The 26,500-nt window shown below is 40.6% G+C and overlaps 1 protein-coding gene and 1 long non-coding RNA gene across 2 annotated transcripts in view; one reads left to right on the top strand and one right to left on the bottom strand.

The window, feature by feature from the left end:
• SLC9A7 (solute carrier family 9 member A7) overlaps window positions 1-26,500 on the bottom strand; it is a 47,651-nt gene that overhangs the window by 6,601 nt on the left and 14,550 nt on the right. The window contains exons 12-15 of the mRNA XM_008629368.2: window positions 11,410-11,469; window positions 6,625-6,688; window positions 4,044-4,126; window positions 748-853 (exon numbers count right to left, since the gene is read on the bottom strand). Coding sequence (XP_008627590.1) covers window positions 748-853; window positions 4,044-4,126; window positions 6,625-6,688; window positions 11,410-11,469 — 313 coding nt within the window. The remainder of the gene's footprint in view (window positions 1-747; window positions 854-4,043; window positions 4,127-6,624; window positions 6,689-11,409; window positions 11,470-26,500) is intronic.
• On the top strand, window positions 14,881-25,797 carry LOC108445286. The gene is made up of 2 exons (XR_001860098.1): window positions 14,881-16,627; window positions 25,643-25,797. It is a non-coding gene; the product is annotated as an uncharacterized LOC108445286 (long non-coding RNA).

Genomic DNA, 26,500 nt, shown 5'->3' with positions numbered 1-26,500 from the left:
TCCAGGAAAGGATTAATAGACAACTGGTCCAAGACAACTTGAGCATAGAGATATTAATATCCCAGAGAACCTGCAAATTTGAGATATCCCACATAGTACTATGGTTTTATTTACAAGCAGCTCATGAAAAGTTGTAGATTTCAGAAGCACTGTACAGATAGGAATGCCAAGTATCAGGATCCTGCAAGAGTAATAGGAGAATAGAGCATTAATTATTGCAAGACATGGCTGTAAAGACACTGTAGTGACCTGCTAGACTGAGATAAGTGACTGATTAACAGTTTCTGAAATCTGATCTTAAATTTCACAGTGGAAACAATGAAGGGAAGTGCTACCAGGTTTTTTTCCAGCTGGGTAAATGTGTCAATGACATCTCTAAGGGGACCTCGAAGTTTAGCAGTAACAGGCAAAGAATCTTGTCCAAATTCTTGAGAAGGGATTGAATATTTTGAAGAGATTCACTGAACTGGGTTATTGACTAGGCCTGTAATTTCCCCATATTCTTAAATGTTATTTTTCTAACGTAATATTTGAACAATAAGTTAATTCCTGATCTCAAACAACAGAAGCTTTTGCCTCAGGGGAGAGCATCTTAAATCTTTTCTGCCTAGGAAAACCAGCACTTTCTTGCAGTGTGTCTATCAGACCAGCTGAAACCAGGATATTACCTAAAAAGAAAAAACACTCATTTGCTGAAGTTTAAGAAATAAAAAACAAAACAAAGCAGTATTGAATTGTTCTACTTACATCATAAACCTGGGGACTTGTCAGACAGTGGGCTATCAGGCCACACCAGCTGGGTAGTGTTGTGGTCAACGGAGGGCCACTGTGAGTGAGAATTGGCTTTAAATAACTTAAGTAGTTAAGGAAAACACACCAGTGCTCAAAAACCGCTATTGAAAATAAAGAGACAATTGTACATAAATGGGATTCTGCCTTTGAACTGTGATATACAATAATTGCATGCATAAAGCACCCTCCTAACATTTTCCCCTTGATTGTTTCAAGAGCAGTTTCTTTACTCACTCATTTTCTGCAAGGACAACTATCTAACTTTCTTCTTACGAGTTTCAAACAGTTGCAATGTTTCCAGCTTCTGTGCTGCCGAGTAAAAAGGAGTAAGCAAAGGTGGTTTAGTATTGAAAGGTCCAAGGGTATTTCTGCTCTGAAGAATGGAGCATGGTGTCAAGGTTGCAAGCTAGAGGTAGTAAGGTGACATTCCTATGTGGTTCAACATAGGGAAATAAAAAATTCTGTTCATTCAACATCCTCAAAGCAGTATAGCCACTTGATCTGCTGGTTACTGAGCCACAGAGGTGTGACCAGAGATATTACTCTGGTAATGCTCACAGACATTTCTGCAGTGCACATGCATGTACCACATAGAGTCTCAGAAGGGCAAAGGGAAAACTGTGTGCAAGAACCATGTACCACAGTGTGGAAGGAAAGCAGTGCTACCTAGATTACACTGAGGGGACATGCGGGTGAGAAAGGAAAGTGTCTTTATACCCCTTTTACAGGTCTGCTCTCAGGTAAATCCATACTTTTCATGAGTACTCCACACTGATGATATGCCTGAAAAAAATACCCACTGGCAGGGTGTCTGTTAAAGAGCAGCATGTTGATCTTCACTAGCACATGAATCAATCTGATTATTTTAAATACAAATATGTAAGTTGCAGGCATTCTAGTTACTGTCTTAGGCCTCTAAGCACACAGAGAATCAAGTCCATTTGCAAATAGAACAGTTTCCCTCCCAACCCCTTTAAGATGCTTAGGGCAAAGTGGGGGTTAAAAAGGGGGCTGTTTTAGCAGAGAGCTATCCCTTCCCTGTAGCAGAGCCTGGCATAGCTGTTTACTTGAGCAGAGTTATGCTTCCTCCTTTCCTCCTTCACTAAGGGTGAGGTTACACCCATTCCTGGAAAGAAACGAGCTCTTCGTCCTTGCACTAACCAAGGCTCCACGCTATCCTGTGCCAGACAGGCAGCAACTCAGCCATGAAAAAGCAAACCCAGTTAAAGATATCTGCTACTTCATCACAGCTGCAGTTTTCTCCATGTTTAACAGTTGTGGGTGAACCCAGGGAACAGCCCACAACATTAAATGAACTCTGCATTCCACAGGAATGAAGTTCCCACTTATCCGTGTGTACAGAGCTCTGCAGGCAATAGTGAGCTTTGGAACACACTTGTCCATCACTTACTCGCATCTTCTTCAAGTTAAGCTCTCTTGCAAAGAGTGAATTTGGAGACAGTCTGCCTTTCTACCCAGAAACCAAGTGGATGCATGGCAAAAAATATTTTGACATTTAGCCATGGATATAGAGGTTTCAATTCTAAAGATCATCCAATCTGTACAATTTAAGCCCACCTAACCAGTGCTTATCTGAATGCCTTCTTCTAGGAGAAGGAGCAGGCTTTTATCTCTAACATACAGTAAGACAGTTCTGCCTCTTAATTTCCTTGGCACAAACTTCACAGAAACTTTTCCTAAATATTGCTAGTTACCACTGAAAAAAAAAAACAGAATGCACTATCAGGATCCTTTAAGTTTCTGTGAAACAGGTAGTTAGGCTGTAATTTTCTCCAAGCACTCCCCCTGCCCTTGCTGCAGCTGCTGGAGAGGGACTGTTCTCTGTAAGCATCAGCTGAGGGAAGTCAGCATTGCCAACTACTCCTTTCATCAGGCACATCCCTTTTGTAAAGGCAAGGGGAAGAGGACAGCTCTGCTTCCTTCTTAAAAAGGCAAAAAAGAAGCAGTCAGCCACAGTCAGACACCTTCACGCTTTTAACACCAAAGTCTCTCTCTTTTTTTTTTTTTTTTTTTTCTTTTAATAATAAAAATTGACCTTGAGGCACTTCGAGGCCAGTCACTAGAACTCAAAGAGTTAACTTGGAATTACGAACATCTATGAATATTTCAAGTAGCACATACACTCCCTTCTGGGCTTTGGGTCAGTACTACTGCATCTGAAAGCATTGGTCACAAATAGATTTTATCCCAAAAAGGCAAGGGCTATTAGGATCCAAATGTTTTCAACATGCTACCTGGGTGGGAAAGCCTCATGCACAAGGCATGGAAAGAAACTACTGTGCTCCAACCAGCCCAGCAGTCTCTCATCAATCAAAGGCCAAGACCCCAGTGAAAAGACTCATATGCAAGCTGCAAGAACATTAGGCACCTATCACAGGTCATTGCATATATTTAGCTGCCCCAGAATTTACTAGGAATTCAGTATTGAAATTTCTTTGAGTTTCTAGGTATAAGTGACTTGCTGTGGCCACAAGATTTTCTTTGCCATTTTCTGCTAAGTGACTGTACACTGTTGAGGAAGAGCAGCTGTATGACATACTGATTAAGTAGATTAAAAAAAAAACCCAAACCCAAACCCACAAGCAGGAAATACAGGACAGCTACACAAAAATTGCTCAGAATCTTAAACAAGGTGGTCTAAATAAGATAATAATATCTTCAGCAAGGTTGTACAGTACTATATACACTCAGAGACACTCTGCTTTAACACCCATAGTAATTTCTGGATATACTTAAGGAGATGAGCTGGATCTCATGTAGTTTTTTTAGTTCCAGAACTTCCTCTTTAGAAATCAACCATAGATTTTGGGACTTCATCACAAAAGCAGATGGCTCTGCAGAGCAATGAGTCGAGGCTTAGACATATACAATGAACTGGAAAACTAGTTTGTGCTATGAGCACCAGTGAGAATGAGAACAAATAAATAGAACAAATCAGAGGACCTGAAATAGTTAATTGTCTGTCTTATTGTTTAGGAAGGTACTTCATCTCCTGGAACTGACTGATTTCTGTCCTCCAGCAAGTGTCACACACCATGCATTAGGGAAAGGGAAGGTCTGACTGTTGAGCCAGTGAGTTCAAGCTTTGGTTCTGTGCCTTGAGCCTGTCAAATACTTGAGAGAGTCAAACAGCAGAAAGATCAAGTGCTTAAGGCTACACATGGGTACATAGAAAGGAAAAAAGTGAACACTTCATGCCTTGAAACTAAGCTGTGTGTTCAAAAGGATACTTGTGGTCAAAGCTATACCACAGCCTGAAAAGCCAAGCACTTTCCTGCTTCGTCCTGTTCCTTCGCGCAGAATCTTGGCCATCCTAAAAGTAAGATAAAAACATATTCAATTACTCCAGGCAGAAAAACCAAAAATTATACACTCCAATAATTCATATTATAATGTCCTGTCAAAAGAAAAGACAAATTACTTCAATACTGTACTGGGAATGCAGAAGAAAGCTGTTTGGAGATTTGCTTTATACTGAGTTTACTTTCCTTAAAAAGACCAGAAACAACTGCAGTGAACCGAGCTGTCTTCATTGCACTTAAGTTACCTCAAGTTACCAAGTCCTCTACCACCAAAACCTAAAACCTTATCTCACTGTTAGTATAGGAATGGAAGTAGAAATAACTTCCAAACTGACAAATAAGCCTCATTGATATTCCAAGACTAATTCCTATTCATTGCTTGGTTTGCTTCCTTAACTCTAAGTCTAACTCTAGGTTTGATGTTTTTTTCTTAAGCCTGATGCTTCTTTGGAAGAACAAGGGAAATTACCATATCTGATAAATTCTCAGAAACTTGGTGAAATATATCACATTTAAAAGAAACGAGCTTAACAGAGAATCCATATAAAGATCATGATTGAGGGAGGTCATGCAAATCTCAGAAATGCTGGATCAACCTTGAAAGGGCTAATAGTGCTAAACATAATCTCTTAACTAGCTGTGCTGCAAATCATCACACCAGCTGGTCTGCAGCTGCATTTGTTTTTACTTTTGTTACTGTTTAGGGTTTGAATGTTTTGCTTTATGTTTTTATTTTGTTCTTTGTTGTTCAGGTGGGGGGGTGTTTGTGGCCAGAGGCCAGAGTTAAACACAGGAAAACAGAAGAATGCCTTGTGTGAATCATCTTCCAAACTATTAGAAAAGAACAAGAAGGATTATACTGTGTACTTCTGACCTGCAAAAAATCCATAATCCACCAAGAGTTAAAGCTTAGTACATTTTCACTCCCTCCCCATCCCAAATGATGTATTTTCTTTAACTGTGACATACTGCTGATCTTGGCTTGGTGAAAGAAAGATGAATCCAGAGGGAACTGGCTAATGGACTACATTAGCAATGCAATGCACAGCTAAAGAGGGAAACAAATGGGTAAGTTCTTTATGTTTACATGGGAAAAAAGCAAACAAGGTATTTCCACAGCAGACACTGAATGAGAACAGAATACCCATGCTCTGTTTCCCGTTAAAGCAATTCCTCAGTTACTGACAAGCTCAGTCTGAACTGGCCAAAGCCATCTTACCACAATACTACTTCCTAACCTTGGTTTTATGCAATAATTGTGGCCTTCACTGTAAAAGGTGTTTTGAGGCCTGGATTTCTGGTTGCTTCCAGACAGTTCCAAAACAAAATTCACCCTTACTGGTAGCCAGCTCCACCATTTCAGCATCTATTTTTTGTGCTGGACACAGGCTTTTACAAAGAACACAGAGATGCCCAAGTGCAGTTTCTTCAATGAAAGAGATGCTTCCTGAGCAAATAACTCTTACCTCTACAACATGTAACAGGGAAAGAAAAAGAAAGGATAAAAAAACCAAAAAACAGGAGAAACCACTAAGAAAGCTAATCCCAAATACATGAATCTATCTCCAATCAGCCTGAACACCATTATCATCATACAGCACTTGCTCCCTAAGCATCCTCTAGATCCAAAGTTACCTGTCATTCAACTGCGACTAGTAGGTTTCTACATAAGCAACCAGCTCTGCTGCTGAGCAATCAGTGTCAAGCAGAACTCTGGAAGAGTGCAAACCAAGGTCTGGACAGAGGAAACTCCAATTTAAGCCTGAGGAATTTTTGAGCTGTTTTGTTTTTTTCCAGATCTTTCACTCCTCCTGTGAACCAACTCAGTTTATAGATAAGCGAAACTGAAAATTCTGCTATGAACAACATTTTTCCAATGATCTTGTTTGCCAATGGCATATTTTAGGGAAAAAAGTCAACTCTTGGGGTGTTACTGATGCACGGAAAGCTTTGCTAAAGATTCACAGCAACAGTTTGCTGAACACAAATGGCAATTTTCCAGAGCTTCTTCTGCTTCACTCATGTGATAGGTAGTCAAGGCAGGATCCAGCTGGCTTGTGGTTTGGTATGCAAGAGTCGAGATCAGATTAGCAAACTTAATCTTGGATTCTAAGCAAGTCCAAGGGCCAAAATTTGGTATCAGTTAAGGAAGAGGAGCCAAGAGTATTACCTCTGAACTGAGAAGAACTATCTATGCAGTAGCATGCTAAAAGCAAGCATGTCGGGTAGGTGGGGGAAGAGGAGAGCACACTGTTATATAGAGGGTATTAGTAGATTTGGGAAGGTTTGTGATGCCTTAAGTATACACAAAAACGTGAACATGACAACATTACATCCAACATCACTGAATGTTTTTCAGTGGGCATTACTTCAATATTATAAAGCAAAATCCCCTATTGACTTGCCAGCTAGGAGAGAAAAGTTTTATCCATGCATACATTCTGCAGTTCTTTATTGTCTTAGTTATAAAATAAGATCAGCCTAATAGAGAAGTTATATAATTACTTACTCCTTGTAAGACTTGAAAGCTGTCATTAGTAGGTGGAGGATCCTGATCTGGGTCAACCCCAACCCTACAGAAACATTAGGAAAACAAAGCAAGTGGTGTTACTGAGGGTTGCAAATGCTGCAAGTTTGGCAGAACGCATTTTAAAAGCACTTTAAGCACCCGGCAAAGCTGCATCAGAGAGGTTATAAGAATAGATTGAGGAAGAGCTGTCCATTACTCCCCTGTAGTTACACAGCTGTAAACAAGATACTTTTTCATTCAAGAAACTGCTTTAACTCCATCTCACCACCAACTTTAACTGCTTACCTTTGCTGCCAATTTTTTTAGAACACTGGAAAATACTATTTTTGCCTTTAAAAGTGGATGACATCCTCCTCAGTGGAGGGTATCCCTCATGTCCCGCAGGAAGAAACCAGAAACTAAGGATAAAGTCCAGCCTAAATATCTCCCACAGCAAGTAACTTCCAGATAAACCCGAGAATGGCTGAAATACATTATTTTGGAAAGACACGCACACTCCAATTTTAATGCACTATGTGAAGCACAGAAAATATTTAATAAAGAATCACAACATTAATTTTCTGCAAGTTTCATTCACCTAACACAGCACAGCCACAGCAGACTAACAAGTGGCCTGTAGTCCAGCCTTCCATCTGAGTGAGGCAGGGTTTGTGCAATGAGATGATGGATGTTGACAGAATAATATGTTAAGAAGAAACTGTCTACTCACTTTTGCTTAGTTAGAAAGCATCTTATTACTGAACCATCCTTGCACATAGGGCTCCTATCCAAGATTGGCATTTAATCCTTGTAATTATGTTCAGGTTTTTCTGGTCTGTTTTGGGGGTAGCTATTTGTTAAGACTGGACTTGTCTATTTTATATCCTATTCATGTCTTGATCTCTGTCATCTCTTGTAGAACTTAAACCTCCAACCTCAAAAGTTGGATAAGATTCTCAGTCTCAAATGTGTTGTTTCAGTTCCACCATGTTACATCGTAAGTGTGGGAAAACACCTGCAACAGCCATTTCAGACAATAAGATTTTGTTAATGTCATCACTTCTCCTCTCTTAGAAGGGACTGAGCTGGTTTAATGCAATTTCCTTGTTACTTAGATTTTTTGTCAGCTAATTATAGCCCTGGTGTTTATGCAACAGCCCTAAGGATCACCAGAGACCAAGGGAACCTTGCTGGCCAGACCATATCACTTGTGTGTCCCAGGGACACCATGCTTGGATCAAATAAAAAGACAACACTTTCAAATAGCTTCCAGGGCAGCGTTTTTTGGTACAATAGAAGAAGAGAAGTTTCATCCTTGTGAACTCACAGCCAGCTCAAGGCCTCACATTAGTTAATGTAGTTCAGGGAAAATCCAGAAGGCTGCTCTGCAGCCTCATATAAAACTAGTGCTGACCCAGTCCTTTGCTTGGATTTTTTTTTTTTTTTCTGAGCTTCTTGTTCTTTCCTCATCACTTCCTTTTCCTATATACAGTCATCTTGAACTTTAGTCACATTTAGCCTGGAAATTCATTGGCGCTGACCAGCCTCAGAAATCTTCACCAGTTTAAGGGAACACTGGTTAGATGGATTGAGTACTGGATTGTAACACACGCTAAAATAAAACACCACACACAAGAGCTCTGAGAAGTTACAAGGGCTGAGATGTTACTGCTTTGGCTATCACTACATGAGAAGGGGTTTTGGGTAGGGAAACTGGTTATCTAATGCAGAAAGCTGACAAGCAACACCAGAAAACCGACCCAGTATGGCTATATATATATATATATACACATATATATAAGATTTCACATTCCTTTATAAGTACACATGAAAATAACAGAAAAATATTTGTGGCTTTCCAAACTCCAGCTGCACATGGAGGAAGGTTCAATGTGCTATGCATAGCAGCCAGGCTCATGTTGGCTGTGTAGCTGACCATGTGAATGGGGAGATCAAGAAGCTCATTCCAAACGATGAACATAGCTTGCATTCCTCAAATAGTTTTTACTCCCTGGGTTACCTATTCACTTCACACTACATAAGAACACCAAACAATTCAGCATCTTGACTTACAAGGCTGTGCATTTGTTTTGAGGATTTTAACTGCCCTTAGCCAGGGGAATGGGGCTTAATGGAGGACCAAAGCAGGATAACCACACTGTTCAGTGAAAAGTCACAGTGTATCACTGGCCAGGTATTTGGGTTCGCTGTTGCGCTGAAGAGGAAAAGAGAACTTTTCTATATTAAAATAGCTCAAGTTTTAGGAAAAACCTTTTACTACAGGTGTTCTTTTCAATATTGAAATAGTATGTCCACAGAGTTGTCCATTTAAATTTTTTTCAAAGTTATTATTCAGATGAATTTATGTTTTGAATATTTATAATTCACTCTTTTCCATAAATCACTTTTTAAAAATTTTACTCTCAAAGCCTGTTCCTCAGTTCAGAGATTAACACCAAATACATTTCTATTTTGAATTCTCACAACTACTTTTTGTATCTTTGAAACAATATGCTCTTATCCTCTACTCTGGCATCAATTGTATAGGAAGCTTTATTTTTTGGCAGCAAGACTGCCTGTTTAAGTTTCAAGGTTTATATACCCTGATGTCATGACATGCATCACAGTTTTTTGCAGGCCCAGTCTCCAGAATTCTAAGGAAGTCTCACCTATATCACCTGAAAAAAAACCAGCACCAAAACCCAGGCAAGTCTCTCCCAACCTCCTTTACAGTGAAGAGAAGCACCCAAAACACTTAAGTTACTTCATCCTTGCTTAACTACTTCAATAATTAAAAGTATGAGTAAAGCTGATGCATGTATGTCTTCAACATTGATATTCTTCTTGTGGTGAAGAGAAAAAAATCCATTTCACATGCTCAATATATTTTAAAAGCTTCCTGTAATTTAAATGTGCAGTACAGGTCAGTATCAGCTCTCATTTATTTAACCTGTTTTATAAATTTAACTGTTACTGGATGGATTTACACAGATCCCCTCCCAGAGGTCAGTGGCACAGAGAGGGCAGCCTTGCTAAAGGCTGGGCTGTTTTGCTCAAACCCCATAGCAGAAAGGCAGGTGAGCAAGTGCTGGGTGAAAACAGTGTTTTACTGAAGAGGCACAACCTCTGTGATGAGGACTGAGGGGCACAGCAGCTGTGGCACAGCCAAGGCCAAGGTAGTGCAGATGCCAGCAAGTATCTTTGTTTTCCCTTCCACCCTTTCTGAGAGCCCTTTGCAGCAGCTGCGTGGGGATTCCCCAAGGGTGTCCATATAAGTACAGTAATAAAAAGAAGATTTCAGATGAAGAATATGAGCAGTGTTTTCAGAGTAACAGTGCATATATATTTCAAAATTGGTGAAAAATCCATTTATTTCCCCCATTTGAATCACTTCAGTATGTGATAGACACCTTATTCCTTCAGTACAGACAATTACTAGTATGTAAAATTCAGACACCTTTATTTCAGCCTTGGGAAGGTCATGGGAATCTGTAGATGAGAGTATGCTATAGTAAAAATTAATCCAATTTAAGTGTATTTCTTCACTCCTCCCTAATGAAAATATATTTTTAAGGCAAAAAAGGCTTTTCATGCTTTAATATCTCTGTAATAGCAAAGGGACTAGTCTTGAGCTCCTAATGCCCAACACCAAAGCACAGCATTTCTTAACTGCCTCCTGGCCTTCTTGGTCCTTCTCCCACAGCTACAACTCCAGCATCACATGTAGGAGAGCAGCTACTTAGATTTGATCTCTCAAACATTAGGCTTATGTATAATTCAGTAATTTAAACAGTGTGGGAGAAAGTGGCTGACGCACAAAACTGAACTAAGTGGATGGAAATGAATGGTAAAAAGGCATTTTGAACTACATCAAGTTCTCTACTACATCATTTTAAAATGTGTGGCATCATTTCTTCTGATACTTCAGAAACTTTTCCAAGGCCCTACAACACATAGATGACAAGTTACCAAAATACCAGGGATTATTACATTTAGCATATGTAATTACTATGGCAACAGCCAAGAACGAGTATAATAGATAATAGTTCTCAGATTGTCTGTACAAACTAACACATTATATCTCTGGAAAATCTAATAGTTTGCTGGAAACCTTCAAATGTGACAAGGTACATGAAAAACTTTTCATTGCCCCATCCCAAAGAGCTTTCTTTACATGAATATTCTGTATGTTTTTATATATGTACACACACACACATATATATATATACACACATCCCCCTATAGATGTCAGTTAGAGATTTATCTTACTTTAAATTCTCTCTATAACCATGTTATCTGTTCTAAAAAAAAAAACCCAGAATCCTGATGTTTTCTTGTTGATATATCTGTGTTTTTAAAAATACATCCCCAAAGAGGCCGGGCTAAATCATCTATGAAATTCCTTCCAACCTGAAGAGTTATAGGAATTAACCTCAAGCAATGCTTAATAATACCTTTGTGATTAAAAGTCATAAGATCAAATCCATGATTTTCAGCTCTCAAGTCTTCCAAGGCCAGAGGTTCTAGTTTTGCTTTATTAAATATCTACAGACAGAGTTAAAGGACGTGGTGGTTTATAGTTTCGGTTTTTTTAGACTAAAGGTGTGATGTCCACAGCTCAGAAAAAGTGAATAGACTCAGAGTTGAGGAACATGTACAGCACTCTCAGCAAAGAAGCAGCAGCAGCATGCCACAGTATAGAAAAAGAGCACACACTCAGTGTTACAAAGATGAAAAAAAGCCAAGCACCAGGTTAACGTGTCATCAAGGAAAGCACAGTGTCACCTGAAATACAGCCAGTGGCTTTCACTCATCTCTTCCACCGATGGAACATGGTCACCAACTCTGGTACAGTACAAGAATGCAATGTGAGTAACAAAATGCTCATGGGATAGGGGCTCTACAGAGCTCTTCAGCAAAACAAAGCAAACCAACAAAAAAAAACTCCCACCCAATCAAAAAAAGACAAAAGATACATGAACAACAATGGCAGAGCAATGACAAAGTGACCAAAAAAAACAAAATTAGCAACAGCAGCAATTTATGATTGGCATAATCATATCCAGCAATATTCTTCATTCATTCAGATCCCAACTGGCAAAGCATCTGTATTAATGACAGACTACATCCCCCAGAAAACCCCATTCAGTAGCTCTCTTTGGTGCTGCACACAGAGCCAATCTAAGACAATTCCTACCACTTCAGACCTGCACGTGGTCTGAAAGAGAGAGTCATCAGAGGAAGTAGCCATGGGAAGGATACAGGTATGAGAGGGGTCACCAGTACTGCCGGGTTTCAGAGCGCTCCAAACCAGCTGGTAACAAGAACTAAATCACTCCACTGGTTTAACTCACAATTGACTATCAATATTTGATTTAATCTCCAGTCACAGCAGTTTTTATTCCTTGCTTTTCCTTTTTCATTTGTGTTTGTGGAGGGGTTTTAGGTACAAATGAAAGCATTTTGGCTTCCAGTATTTTTCACATACGTTCCTTAGCAGCCGGTGGGGTTTTTTCCCCAATATTTTTCCACAAAGACATGTGTCAAGAACTATATATTGCTTATGTGAAATAAAAGCCCAGATGATCAGAAATCCACAGAGGCCTCACTTTAGAAAAAGCAGGTGTACACACCCTGGTTGAAAGCTGGCATCTTGACTAACCAAATATTTAAGGCCATATCTTGTGATATGAAGAGCATGTACTCATCTAATCCTTGAATGTCAAGGCAAATAGCAGACTTTAGATAGCTTTGTTTTGGATTCCAGGTTCAATAGTTCTTTTCCCATGCCAACATACACTCCAGGTCAGAGTACTCTGGTCCCCAAGGCCATCACTGAGATGGTTCTGCATGTACAGCAAAATCTAAAACTAAGAACTACCCAATAACTTCCCTTCTATGACTCCTTTCTCTTTGCTGTATCTTTGCCAAGTTAGTATACTAAAGTTTTCCCAGATGTCTGTAATGAGTGCAGCATTTTTGGAAAATTTTAGCTATTTTGGAAGAGTTCCGTTTTTTCTCAGAAGATGACTGAGAAAGAAAAGAACTCCCACCACCGTGTTTTTAAAAAATAAAAACCCAATCACTAAAAACCCTTGGAATCAGAAAAAGTTGTCTCAGGTTGTTTTTAGGACGTCTTTGGGTATTTGTTTACTTCACCTGACCAAGACAATGACTTCTGAAACTGCTGGCTGAGGCTTGCCAGAGCTTGGCAGTTCAACTCATATCATCCATGTGCTCTAGATGTGTCTCAACCCAACTCCTTACAGTGTCTTCCCCACACTTTTTCTCTCTAGTGTGAATTGCTGTGTTTCAGAGAACAAGAACAGAGAACAGGAAATATCTCCCATGCTTATTTCCAGACTTCCAGATGAAGAGGTAATCTCTTTCCTACTAAGGGAAAGGCCCAGAGGGGTGAGGCTGGGTCTCAGAGGCTGCACTGTGCCACTCTTAAGAGAGATTCAAGACTGATGATGAAAAACTAGAGACTGGGAAAGAAGGAAGAATAGAAAAACTAGATAGGGAGTGAAAGACATCTGGAAGAAGCAGTACAGAAAGAGATGGGCAAGGAAAAAGCTCAGAACAGAGGGCAAGGGACAGCCCCTGTGTCTGTGCATCTGCCTTCAAGGGCAGCAGAGAGTGGCTAAAGGCAGTGAAGGATCTAAGTAATACAATAATGGAAACAGGCTGCAAAACAGGAGAATATAGCCTCCTATCAGACATCCCCCACACCAGTCTGGAACACAGCATGAGGCTGGATCCCAGCGTCAACACTCGCCTCCTGCCAACCCAGCACACCAAGGCGTGCTATGTAAGAAATGCACATTTTATCACTGGACCACCCTGGGTAAGAGAATGGAGTATAACCTGAGCCTGCCACCACACCAACAGTTTCACCACCATCCTAGATAGGTAGTTCACATAGCAACTGGCTAAGAGCTAATGTCTCCAGATTTCTTTTACAATTTTCTGTTTTACAGAAAAAAAATCACTAAATAGAAAGATCTTTGAAAGATTGTGTATGCAAATCAGACATAAGGCACTAAATATCTAAGCTGACATTGTCTGTGCAACCTTTAGCTTTATGGTAAAAAGAAACCTAAAGTATTTTAAAGTGTAAGGTATAATGCTTTGAGATTTATAAAAAGGTTGCCAAGTATAACTAAAATTACTTCCTTAAAATAAGCAATAACTTCTGCATTTGCTGCAGGTTATGGAGAAGAGGAAGGCATTAATCTATGTGTTGCTTCATTCAACATGAAAAGAACCAGGTCACTAACCTCTAATGAAAAATGGAAAACACATTGTTTTGCAATACAAATGCTAGGAGTTCCTTTTTTTCCTGTGACAGATAAATGAAACAAGAAGTCAGCTATTTTTTTGAAAAGAGGAATTTTGCCAGTGGTTTTGATTTACATGGCTCTCAAGTTTGCTGAGACTGTTAAAGTTTCAGCCAGGAAATTGTTTCTTTGTTTAGGTCTTAAAGGATGAGACTTTATTTTTAATATCCAAGTCATGCTTTAGTTTCTAAGGAAAAAAAATCTGCTACTAAGAAAATATGGCTGTTTACCACCCAAATGCTTGTAAGCGCCTCACTGATAGTCAGCCAAGGAACTCTAACACATTATATCATGGCTTTAACTCCAGTTTCTGCGGTTAATTTTTAATTTTCCCAGCGTGAAGTGGCAGAAATCAAAAGCATCTAAAGATCCCGTTATTTTTTTACTCAGATTTTGAAGTTGTGACCTCACTTTTCCAACCAGTTGAGCAGTAAACTGAAGTCAAGCCTCTGCTACAAACCACAGGTCCTTTGCTAAGATGTACATGAAAGCCTGGTCAGTGGTCCCTGGTAACCTACCCTATCTGCAAAGATATCTGCTCATCCGAATATCTGAGATTTTTAGAACAGCAGGAGGAGGAAAAGAGTATTTTTGCCCATTTCCTTCCTTATACTGCTTTTTACTTTACCAAAACTTAATTTTCATATTAGCCCCTCCACCCTTTACCTACTTTTAATATTCCATATCATGGGAGGGAAGGGACCTACAGTAAGAAAGCATACATCCCAAATTCTACACAATTAACAGTGTGGCCAGAAGGCATGTGCCTCTTCCTCTAAGCCACAGCAAAGCAACTCTGGATCCTTGTGCAGGCGTGTCACAATCCGCTAATACAAGCGAGGGTCGTGATGGTTCGTTTATAGATCTCAGAGTGCAAAAGGACACAGGGGATTTCAGTTTTAATCAGAACAGTGCACCTTTATTAAGTGCCCACAACATGGTAATGCAATAGAGGAGAGAAAAAGAGACAGATAAAGAAAACAAAGTAAAAGGGTAAAGAGGAAGAAAAGGGGGGAATAGCTACCAATGGATGAGACAAAGTCCTCATGGTCTTCTGCCAAGAGATTATCCTTCTTTCCGTGGGGAGATCTCGTCTCAGTTATTTTAGAAAGTCCCTTTATAGTCCTTTTCAACAGCGAGGGGCAACTGGCCAAGAGGTGGGGAAATCTACAACCATTGTTATGAGGCCCATTGCTTTGGGAAATGGGTACAGGACAGGTCATACGGGACAGGTCATTCCTTTCCGCTTCAGCGCAGTCCTTCCCGCCTGGGCAGCAAGAACGGCGCAGTCCATTGCGACCTGCACTAATTTTCCTCAGGAATGTGTACCAGCTCCCAGCGGGCACACCTGCAGGCAACACTTGGCAGACATCCCACCTCAGCCAGGCCAGGACTCCTGTGTTCAGTCTCTGTCCTTGGCAATGATCATGAGGCAGATGAGGGATCTTCGGACCGTCTCTTATAAGGCGTTGCCCCTTGCATGCACACAGCTGCTTCCCCATGAACTCAGTGGTATCAGGCCAGGCTGACAGTCCTGGCTGGAGTCAGCTCCCTGGTACAGTTCTACTTAAATCATGCAGGAACCACCTTAAATAAGCCCCTTTGGGTTTGATGTCTGTCTTGGCTCCTCTGACTTACCCAGACATGGGCCTTCTATTTACATCCAGTGAAAAAAAGCTAACTACCTCATGAGGACTTGGTAATGGCTGACTAGTCAGCCTGCCTGCCTGCCTTGCTTCCTTCCTTCCTTCCTTCCTTCCATTAACCAGGATACAACTGGTATGACCTTCACATCAGAACTGGACTCTTAGGAGTGCCCACAAATCCTGACATTTAAGTCCAACATACACATGGCACTAATTTTCTATACCCCTTCGCTTTATCTAGGAAGCAAACCACCTTTTATCTTATAATCTCTTTTCTGCTAAATAATCCTGTATGCGACCACTATTTATTTCCAGCCTCTGGCAATGGAACTTAATGGGCAAGTGCCAAGGCTCAGAAGGCATCCTAGGGACAAGTTACCTACTGCACAGCCTCAGGGCTGCATCAGCACTATACACTCTGCTGCTGAGCGAGGCACTGGGACATTATCTCATCTTCATCTCCTCCTGTTCACCTCTTCCGCTGGGTAGAAGGGGATGGAAAACAGATAATTGGCATAACTTTGAAATTCATCTGGAAACAATTTTTCCCTTAAAAAAAAAACAACAAAAAAACCTGTAAAATCAGGACTTTTCTTTGCAGTAGAAAACGTTCGAACCACTGAGGGTACCTCACCAGCACTGAGTTTCTAATTCTCTACAGTTGCACACGGCCGCCACTTCCTGGCACAAATCTGATTTCACGTAGTCCCAGAAAGTGCAGACTCCATCTCTGGCAAGTCAGTGCAGGCAGATGTAGGCAGACCCACGCAGTTCTCTAAAATGCTTCCTATGTAGAGCTCCCTTATTATATTCGTTATCCTTCCCTTAACAGGAAATTTACCCCTTAATTGTCTGTTAACCATGCCAAACAAGTGACAGTTAAAATTACTGCTTACTCATAAGGGTGGGTAAATCTCCCCCCAAAACTACAGCTAAACACTCAAAACTGCTTCAGTAGTTGCCTTTGGGCAGTTACTTCTCTATGAATGGTACCATAGTGAGTCAAGGTTCTAAAAGGTTAAAATTTTAGCTAAGAGTTAGAAGAAATTTGTATTAATTAAGATACAGAGTAAAGAAACAAAAGATAAGTTAATGATTAGTCGATGCTTAAGCTAGAGTTAAGTGATGTATTATTTGCCATTATATTTTGGTTTAAGTCTTGTTTGTAGAAGGAAACAGAATAAATGAACTGTCATCAAAATAAATTGAAACCAATAGAACTAAGAACAACACCTGGGTTTCGTAGTAATTAATCAAAAGTAGGAGATCTTGGGCTGTGCCAAGAGGTCATGAAGGCCTGCCAACAGCAAGAAGGTAAACAGGTTACCGTGAGGAAGACATTCCTGACTTCATCTTTCAGGACCACTGACCCAATTCGAGACCACCGACCCAATTCAAGAGAGAAGCTGCGCACGCGTGAAAGACCAATGATCTCATTTTAATACGAAGCGGAGGATGGGGGGTGCTGGGGTCATACATATGTAGAAGATGTAAAACTTTGTGTAATAAATAGAGAATGAAGAACCTCGCACTTTGCTGGCATGTCTTTAGGAGGCTACTCCCATGCTGCCCGCTGGTGCCTGAATAAACCTACTGCTTTCTAACTTTAATTAGTTAGAGGGTCTTTTGCCCGTGGATATTGGGATTTAACGAATCATTCTGGTGAGCCAGGCCGGAGGAAGTTCTGCTGGGCTGTGAGACCAGCCCGGTCTGGTGGACCACTCGGGGCACCCCCGGAATATTCCTGGAGAGAAGGCTCTGCTGCCTGGATTGTTCATCCAGCAACAGAGAAGGACTCCGGACTACTAAAACTCCAGACAACACGGTATGTTTAAAGGAAATACTGGAGCAGTGGAACAGTGACCTCTATGGCGTACACGTGGTCACGAAAGGCCGCAGCGAGGCGCGGCGGCGAGGCAGGGAGGCGGCTGGAGAAAGACAAAGCGTGTATGGTGAATGTTTGAAAGCAAACGCTGTGTGCTGGGGTTTTATTTTATTTTTATTGTAATTGTGGGGTGTAGATTTGGTTACGAGGCGACGGTAGTGGCTGTAACACCCGGTGTTCACGCTAAAAGGGCTCGGACCCTAAGAAGCAATAGACAGCATTTGCTGTCTGAGGTGTATTTTAAAGATAATACCGCCATCCTATGTCAAAAGTTATAATTGCAGCCTAAGCAAAAGTAAGTTTAAATACATTTTAGGGTGACTAGATAAATAAAAATTCATTTACCTAATCGGTTTGAATTAGACCCCTAAGAATTCGAGAATGGAAAATTTTATTTAAAAGCTATATCAAACCCCGAGAGGTAACTTGGTAGCTTTGGATTGGGAGCAACTGGTAGCAAAATACAGGAATTTGAAAAGTGAGTGGAATAGCTTGTGTTTGTAGAAATTTCTGTAATTTTTAGTACATTTAGAAGCCAGCATTGTGTGTGGACATTATGGCAGTGTGAGTTTTGTACCAGACATTGTTATTGTTTTGTAACCCAGTGCAGAAAGTGTAGCCAGTATTGACAGCCCTTTAAGTTGATTTTAACCTGAGCTGTGGACCATGCAGAAAGGGCTGTAAGAGAAAGTAATGGGAACTAGCCAGAGTAAAGAGATCCCTCAAACTAGTCCTTTAGGATGTATTCTGACACACTCGAAAGAATTAGTGGGTTGTGGTGGTACAGAAAACAGAAAGACTCTTATCAAGTTTTGCACACAATGGTGGCCACTTTATAAGCTCGAAGAAGGTGTTAGATGGCCACCAGCTGGAAATGTAGATTATGAGACCCTATTACAGCTTATGCTTTTTTTGAAACAAGAGCAGAGATGGGAAGAGGCAACCTACACTGATTTATTTTTCTCCCTCTGAAACCACCCCAAGTGGCAGAGGGACTGTGGAATTAAGCCCCCTTCCAATCCCTTAGTATTGGCCCTAGAAAAGGATAATGAAATTAATGACAGGAAGCCTAAACAGTGTTGCAGTACCTGTTCAATGAACCAATGCTGCACACACCCTGATAAAGTGTATCCAGCTGACTCACTGGAGCAAGAGCTGGGGGATTTGTTTAAACCACCTCCTAAAAGAGAGGAATTGACTCCTACATCACCCCCCACCTCATTTCCCAGGGGACCAACTCCTATCCCAGCTCCTATCTCACCCCCCACTTTGATCTCGATCCCAACTCCAGCTTATGTTCCATCCCCCACTCAGTTAAAGCTATTACCATCTCAACTCCAGCTCCAGCTATAAGTACAGCTGAATCAACTCCAGTCCCAACTCTCTTGGAAAAAGCCCCCTAAAGCTTTACTATTGCCCAGCAGTGACAGTGACGGGGAAGAGCTGCTTTCCCCAGAGGGCCCTGTAGCGTCCCGGACCCAGAAACAAGCTAAAGAAATCATACAAGCACCTTTGAGAGAGGCAGTAAGTTCTGAGGGAAAAACAATGTTAGTGAAAATCCCTTTTTCGACAGTAGATCTGGAGGCTTGGGAAAAAGATTGCTAAACGTTATCAAAGCAACCCAATAGGTGTTGCAAAGAAATTTAGATTTATTGTTAAGCAACATAGACCTGACTGGTTAGATCTTCAACTGTTGTTAGATGCCCTTACAGAGACAGAAGGATGATTAGTTTTGAAAGCAGCAGAGGGCTTAGCAGAGGACGCTTGCAAAATGACACAAATGAGAGTTAAGGATATTTTTCCTCTCCAATATCTGCATTGGGATCCTAATGATGACAGTGACATGGAAAGATTAGAGGATTACCAAGATTTCATAGCAAAGGGACGGAGAGGGCAATTCCTAAAACCATAAACTGGTCAGCCCTATATGCAATTAAGCAAGGTCCCTCTGAAACACCCTCTGAGTTTTCAGAACATTTCCGAGATGCAATGCGTCATCATACAACATGAGACCCCGAATCTGAGGAAGGGACGCAGCACCTGGTGAGCTTATTTTTAGGACAATCTGCAGGGGATGTTCGACACAAACTTCAGAAAATACGGGGCCCAACAGCATGAGATTTAGAGACTTTGCTAGAAGAAGCATGGAAAGTTTTTAGCTATAAAGAAGAAGGACATAAGGGAAAGGATGAGGAAATTAATAGCAACAGTAAAAGAAAAAGAAGGAGGGGGACATGGGCAAGGACCACCCCAGTTAGGGAGAAATCAGCCCACTTTTTGCAGGAAAATTGGAACTTGGAAGAACTAATGCCCAGAATGAAGAAAAGGCAATCATCAAAGAAGAGAAGACCAAAAGAGGGAAGGGGTGGCTGCTCGTGCTAAAGAAGACTGAAGGGGACTGGAGGTTCCCACCCTAGGGCACCCTCTGCTTATAATTAAACTAGGGAACCAAGAAAAAGAAATTGAATTTTTAATAGACACAGGGGCAATATACTCAGTGCTAAATAAAGCTTTAATGCCAATAACAGGTGATTATGTTGTAGTGAGGGGAGCAACTGTCAATCTGAAAGAGCATACTCTTGCAAACCATTGAAATATAAACTTGGGAGACAATGGGGAATTCATAAGTTTTTATACATGCCTAATGCTCCATCAGCACTTTTGGAAAAAGATTTACTGGAGCAACTAGAGGCAAAAATAGTATTTAAAAATGGGGAAGTTACTTTGGAGGTTAAAGATCAACCATACATAAAATTGTTAAGTTTGATGTTGATAGCAAATGAAACCAAAATTGAAAATGAAGAAGAAACTAACAAGAAAATAATAGATCAAGTATTCCCTGGGGTATGGGCTTCTAACATACCAGGGAGAGCAAAGAATGCACTCCCTGTACAAGTTAAGCTTAAAGAAGGAAAACAACCAGTTAGAATTAAACAATATCCTTTGAAAAAGGAAGACAGGGAAGGAATTAGCCTGAAAACTTCTATTAAAATAATTATTTTAAATATTTAATTATTCAATTAAAATAATTGAAAACTTTTTGCAGAGAAGACTTTCAAAAGAGTGCAAATCTGAATTCAATACTCCCATTTTACCTGTCAAAAAGCCTGATGGATCATACTGAATAGTACAAGATTTAAGAGGTGTTAATAAAATAACCAAGGACTTATACCCAGTGGTTGCCAACCCCTATACTTTATTAACCTGTTTAACACCTGAACTAACCTGGTTTAGCATTTTAGATTTGAAGGATGCTTTCTTTTGCCTTCCTCTCCATGAGGCTAGCCAGAAAATCTTTGCATTTGAATGGGAAAATCCCGAGACTGGATGCAAAGCTCAGCTCACATGGTCTGTGCTACCCCAAGGATTTAAAAACTCCCCCACAATATTTGGGGAGCAACTTGCAAGAGATCTGGAATGCTGGGAAACCCCATTGGGAGAAGGACAGCTGTTACAATATGTGGACGACCTCCTGATAGCTACTAAAACTCAAGAGACTTGTGCAGAGTGGATGGTAAGCCTCTTAAACTTTTTGGGTCTATAGGGATATCGAGTATCCCGGAAGAAAGCCCAGATGGTGAGGCAAACAGTTGTGTACTTGGGCTATGACAAGTGCTGGACAAAGAACCTTAGGACAGGATCGCTAGGAAGCAAGGATTGCAAGGACCCCAAAACCCCAAACAATAAAGGAACTGAGAACCTTTCTGGGCATGACGGGGTGGTGTAGACTGTGGATTTATAATTACGGGTTGTTGGTTAAACCCTTACATGCTTGGTTGCGGAAGGAAACAGAGACCTACAATGGACAAAAGAAGCTACACGAGCCTTCGACCAACTAAAGAAGGCCCTCATGTGAGCTCCAGCCCTGGGACTTCCAGATGTGAGTAAGCCATTCTTTTTGTTTCCCCACAAAAAGCAGGGGATTGCATTGGGAATACTAGCACAAGACCTGGGCCCGTATCACAGGGCAGTAGCCTACCTTTCTAAACAGCTGGATGCAGCAGCCAAGGGATGGCCAGGGTGCCTCAGAGCTGTTGTGGCAGTGGCAGTGAACATCCAGGAGGCATGCAAATTCACCCCGGGCCAGAAGATGACTGTGCTAGTGTCCCACACAGTGTCAGCGGTCCTGGAGGCGAAAGGCAGACACTGGCTTTCCCCACAGAGATTCCTTAAGTACCAGGCCATAATGGTAGAACAAGATGATGTAGAAATTTTGGTAACTAATATTGTGAACCCAGCTTCTTTCCTCAGTGGTAGTCCGGGAGAACCGGTGATCCATGATTGCCTGGAGACCATCAAAGCCACCTACTCCAGCCGCCTGGATCTGAAGAACACTCCTCTCGAGGACACTGAGACCTGGTTCACTGATGGAAGCAGTTATGTTATCAGTAGGAAAAGACATGCTGGGTATGCAGTTACCACTCTGGACCATTACCAACCAACACCTCTGCACAGAAAGCTGAAATAATTGCCTTAACCCAAGCTTTAGAACTAGCAAAAGGAAAGAAAATTAATATTTATACAGACTCAAGATATGCATTTGGGGTGGTTAGTGCACATGGGGCCATTTGAAAAGAAAGAAGACTGCTAAACTCACAAGGGAAAAGCATTAAACATGCACAAGAAATAATAAAATTATTGGAGGCAGTTCAACTACCTGAAAAAGTGGCCATCATGCACATCAAAGCACACCAGAAAGCAAGCTCTGAATTGGAAGAAGGAAATGAGCTGGCGGACAGGAAGGCAAAAGAAGCAGCTAAAAGTGAGGTAACTATTGAGGCAGGAGAAGCAGCCTTAATCCCAGATGGACAAACTTCCATTGAAGGTAAGACGAGGTATAATAAAAAAGATAAAAAACTTATTGCACAGGAAAATGGAAGTTATAACCAGGAAGGGTGGGCTATCACAGATGAAGAGAAAGGAAGGCTTGTAATCCCCTCTTACATGTTATGGTCATTAGTGAAAGAAGAACATGAGAAAACCCATTGGGGAATAGACGCTTTGTATAACTACTTAAAGACAGAGTTGTAGCCAGAAATTTGCAAGCTACAGTAATTCAAGTAACCTGTCAATGTAGTCTTTGCCTCCAAACTAACCCCAAGAATATTCCTAAACCAAAGTTTGGACAGATTGGGAAAGGCTATGGGCCTGGGCAGCCATAGCAAATTGATTTCTCAGAGCTGCCCAGGAAAGAAGAGTATCGATACCTATTGGTGTTAATAGATACTTTTTCAGGATGGCCAGAAGCTTTCCCTACCAGAACTGCCAGAGCACAAGAAGTAACAAAAGTATTGTTGCAGGAAATAACACCGTGTTTTGGGGTCCCAACCACAATCTCCTCAGATAGAGGGCCACACTTTATTTTGAGAATTGTGCAGCAAATTAGCTGTCACCTAGGCATAGACTGAGAACTTCACACTCCATATCATCCACAGTCTAGTGGCCAGGTGGGGAAAATAAATCATTTGATTAAACAACAAATTATTAGATTAGGACAAGAGGCAAAATTACCTTGGCCTCAGGCTCTTCCATTAGCATTATTACGAATTCAGATCAAATCAAGAACAAAAGTAAAACTAAGTTCTTTTGAAATATTGTATGGAAGACCATACGGGGTCCAAGAGGGGACAACTCCCACTCAAGTAGGAGAAGAAACCCTACACAGATATACGGTGGCCTTAAACACACAACCTAGAGAAATTGAGAAACATGTGGCTGGGGCTCGAAGCAGAGAATTGGATGGGCCAGTACATGATATACAACCTGGGGATTATGTGTATGTCAAGTCTTTTGCAGAAAAAACTCTGGAACCGCAGTGGGAAGGACCATTCCAGGTGCTCCTCACCACCTTCACTTCAATCAAGATCAAGGAAGAGAGTGCCTGGATTCATCACACCCAAGTAAAGAAAGCTCCTGAAGAATTCTGGAAAGTCAACCCTGGTGACAACGAACTGAAATTAAAACTTACTTGGGAAAGTAAATAGTGTGTGTGGGTAAAGTGTTAGAATAGCTTACCATTTTAAAATGAATAATCAAGTAGGTACAATTTGGGGGGTTATAGTTTTTGTGACTATTGCTATAACCACTGTTGTAGGTAGTGCAATACCACGTACATATAAGGTGACTGGTGTGTATAAGTGCCAAGGGAAAGCTTATGACCCTCACTCCCGTCAGTCTCTGAGTCAGATGTTAAGAGTTACAAATGCAACTGTTTGGGAAGGAAATAACGTTTGGGGATGTGAATATGCATTCGTTCAAGACGGATTCCATGAAGCTCACCAAGAACCCATGAAATTTATCCAAATTGGCCCAGAATGCTGTGACAAATGTTTAACTAGCTGTTCTGAGTTCAGACTTAAAATAGAGGGATGTGCAGTTAAAGATTTTAAAATTGACTTCAACATAACCCAAGTTTGCACTGCTTCTCAAAAGGCTGAAGATTAAGCAAATAAACCAGCACCACCAAATTAAGAGAAACCACAACTGCCTCAGTTCAAATTGCTTTAGGACCCATAGTTCCCATAATTACCAATATTGGGCCTTATGCTGTTAAAAAGACAGGGATTCAAAAGTTGTTAGTTAATCCAGAATGGTCGTTGAAGCGGGTAGAGGTAGCAATGCAAGTAAACGCCTCCGCCATTCGACCAGAGTGTACCCCATTTCTTAAAACCTCTTTTATGGATTGGACCACCTGGCTGCAAAAATATATGCCCCACATGTATAGAAAAAAGAGAGATTTTACTGGATTACTGGGGACAGGACTGGGAGTTTTAAACACAATAGATTCAGAAATATTAATGAACAAATTGACAGCAATTGGGAGCAATATGGTTAGATTACAACAACCTTTACAATCCTCCTTATTAGCACTGGGCACTAGCCAATGGAAATTGTCCAAAATATTGCCAGAGTGGGAGGACATAGAAGAGCATGACCACAAATTAATCATTAATGCCCTAGGCACAGCTAGTGAAAACATTTCCTTAGCCCTTAGATGCACAATAGCACAGTTGTGGATGCAATCAGTAGCTGCTTCAGTCATTTGAGAAGGAGGAAAAAGCACATTCCCTGCCGAAATTCATAAAATTGTTTGGGATAACGCCTCAGATTTAGAAAAGGAACTCCAATCCTGGTGGGTTTTAGTCAATTTTACCTATAACCCTGTGACAAGCATGGTAACAGCTTTTGTTTTGACTATACACAATGCATCAGTAAGCTTGATACATCCAATTGTTGCTCTAGGGTTAAATCATGAGGGGACCGTATTATATCCTTCTGAACACAGGATGTGGGCACAAGAAGTTGAAGGAAAGTGGAAAACTATTAACTTAGAATCCTGTTCCGCAAAAGAAGAATTAGGATTTCTATGTGAAAGAAGTTTAAATTATGACAAAGATATTTGTTTAGGTACAGAGCAGAGCATTTGTCACTTCAAAATGCATTCTGTTAACCAAACAACCCTGCTTGTATATGCAGGGCAAGGTTGTGTATGCCTTAGAACAGCATGTCCTACTCTAATGGTGAATGAAATCACTGTGAAGGAAACTCAATTTAACCTGTGCATTTGTAATTTTATTAAAATTGAGGGTTGTGACTTTTCCTACCAAACATCTGTTACATTGCACCAACAGATAAAAGCAAATTTGATTGCTGTGCAAGAAATATTGCCCGTGCCTATAAGAATGAACTTAACTTTAGTCACACAATTATTGAAACATAATGAATTAAAAGAAATTCTTGAAGAAGTTAAAAATGCAGGAAAGAAAACTCTAATTACAATACACCATGACACAGAGACCATACAGAGAGTACTTAAAAGATTAGAAAAAGACTCATCTCATCAATGGTGGGATGTGCTTTTTGGATGGTCACCAACAGCAACAAGTTTACTTAATGCCTTGGTTCACCCAATTATTGTTTTACTTACTTTAGTTAGTATAAGTTTAATTTTGTCTGTTGTAATATTTGTTTGGAATTGGAGAGTGCTATGACAAATAGCAACCTTGACTTCAGCATCAAAGGCATATGGTATGATTTTAAAAGACACCTACCGCACAACTTGGATAGAAGAAGAAGAATCTATACATAAGTAAAAGAATTTACTTATCCTAAAGAAGAAGTGGGGAAATGAGTCAAGGCTCTAAAAGGTTAAAATTTTAGCTAAGAGTTAGAAGAAATTTGTATTAATTAAGATACAGAGTAAAGAAACAAAAGATAAGTTAATGATTAGTAGATGCTTAAGCTAGAGTTAAGTGATGTATTATTTGCCATTATATTTTGTTTTAAGTTTTGTTTGTAGAAGGAAACAGAATAAATGAACTGTCATCAAAATAAATTGAAACTAATTGAAACCAATAGAACTAGGAACAGCACCTGGGTTTCGTAATAATTAATCAAAAGTAGGAGATCTTGGTGCTAGGAGATCTGTGCCAAGAGGTCATGAAGGCCTGTCAACAGCAAGAAGGTAAAAAGGAAGGAACGAGGAAGACATTCCTGACTTCATCTTTCAGGACCACTGACCCAATTCAAGACCACCGACCCAATTCAAGAGAGAAGCTGCGCACACGTGAAAGACCAATGATCTCATTTTAATACGAAGCGGAGGATGGGGGGTGCTGGGGTCATACATATGTAGAAGATGTAAAACTTTGTGTAATAAATAGAGAATGAAGAACCTTGCACTTTGCTGGCATGTCTTTAGGAGGCTACTCCCATGCTGCCTGCCTGTGCCTGAATAAACCTACCGCTTTCTAACTTTAATTAGTTAGAGGGTCTTTTGCCCGTGGATATTGGGATTTAACGAATCAATAGCCTTTACAGATGTTCTGCCTTGTTGGTCACACTAATGACTTTTGCAAGTCTAGCCACCTTGAGGGATAAGCCTAGAGTAGATATGGTGTTAGTCCTCTCTGCCTGCAGGACCAGCTCATCAGCCAGGCTTATGGAGCCTCACTACTGAACTAGATTAGCTAAAGGAGTAAGTGCATAATCCTGGATGCTTCGTG

The sequence above is a fragment of the Corvus brachyrhynchos genome, unplaced genomic scaffold (genome assembly GCF_000691975.1).
Source record: "Corvus brachyrhynchos isolate BGI_N302 unplaced genomic scaffold, ASM69197v1 scaffold92, whole genome shotgun sequence".
In the NCBI taxonomy this organism is placed as follows: Eukaryota; Metazoa; Chordata; class Aves; order Passeriformes; family Corvidae; genus Corvus; species Corvus brachyrhynchos.
Note: the sequence above shows the minus strand (reverse complement) of the source record. Positions and strands in the feature narration are given on the sequence as shown.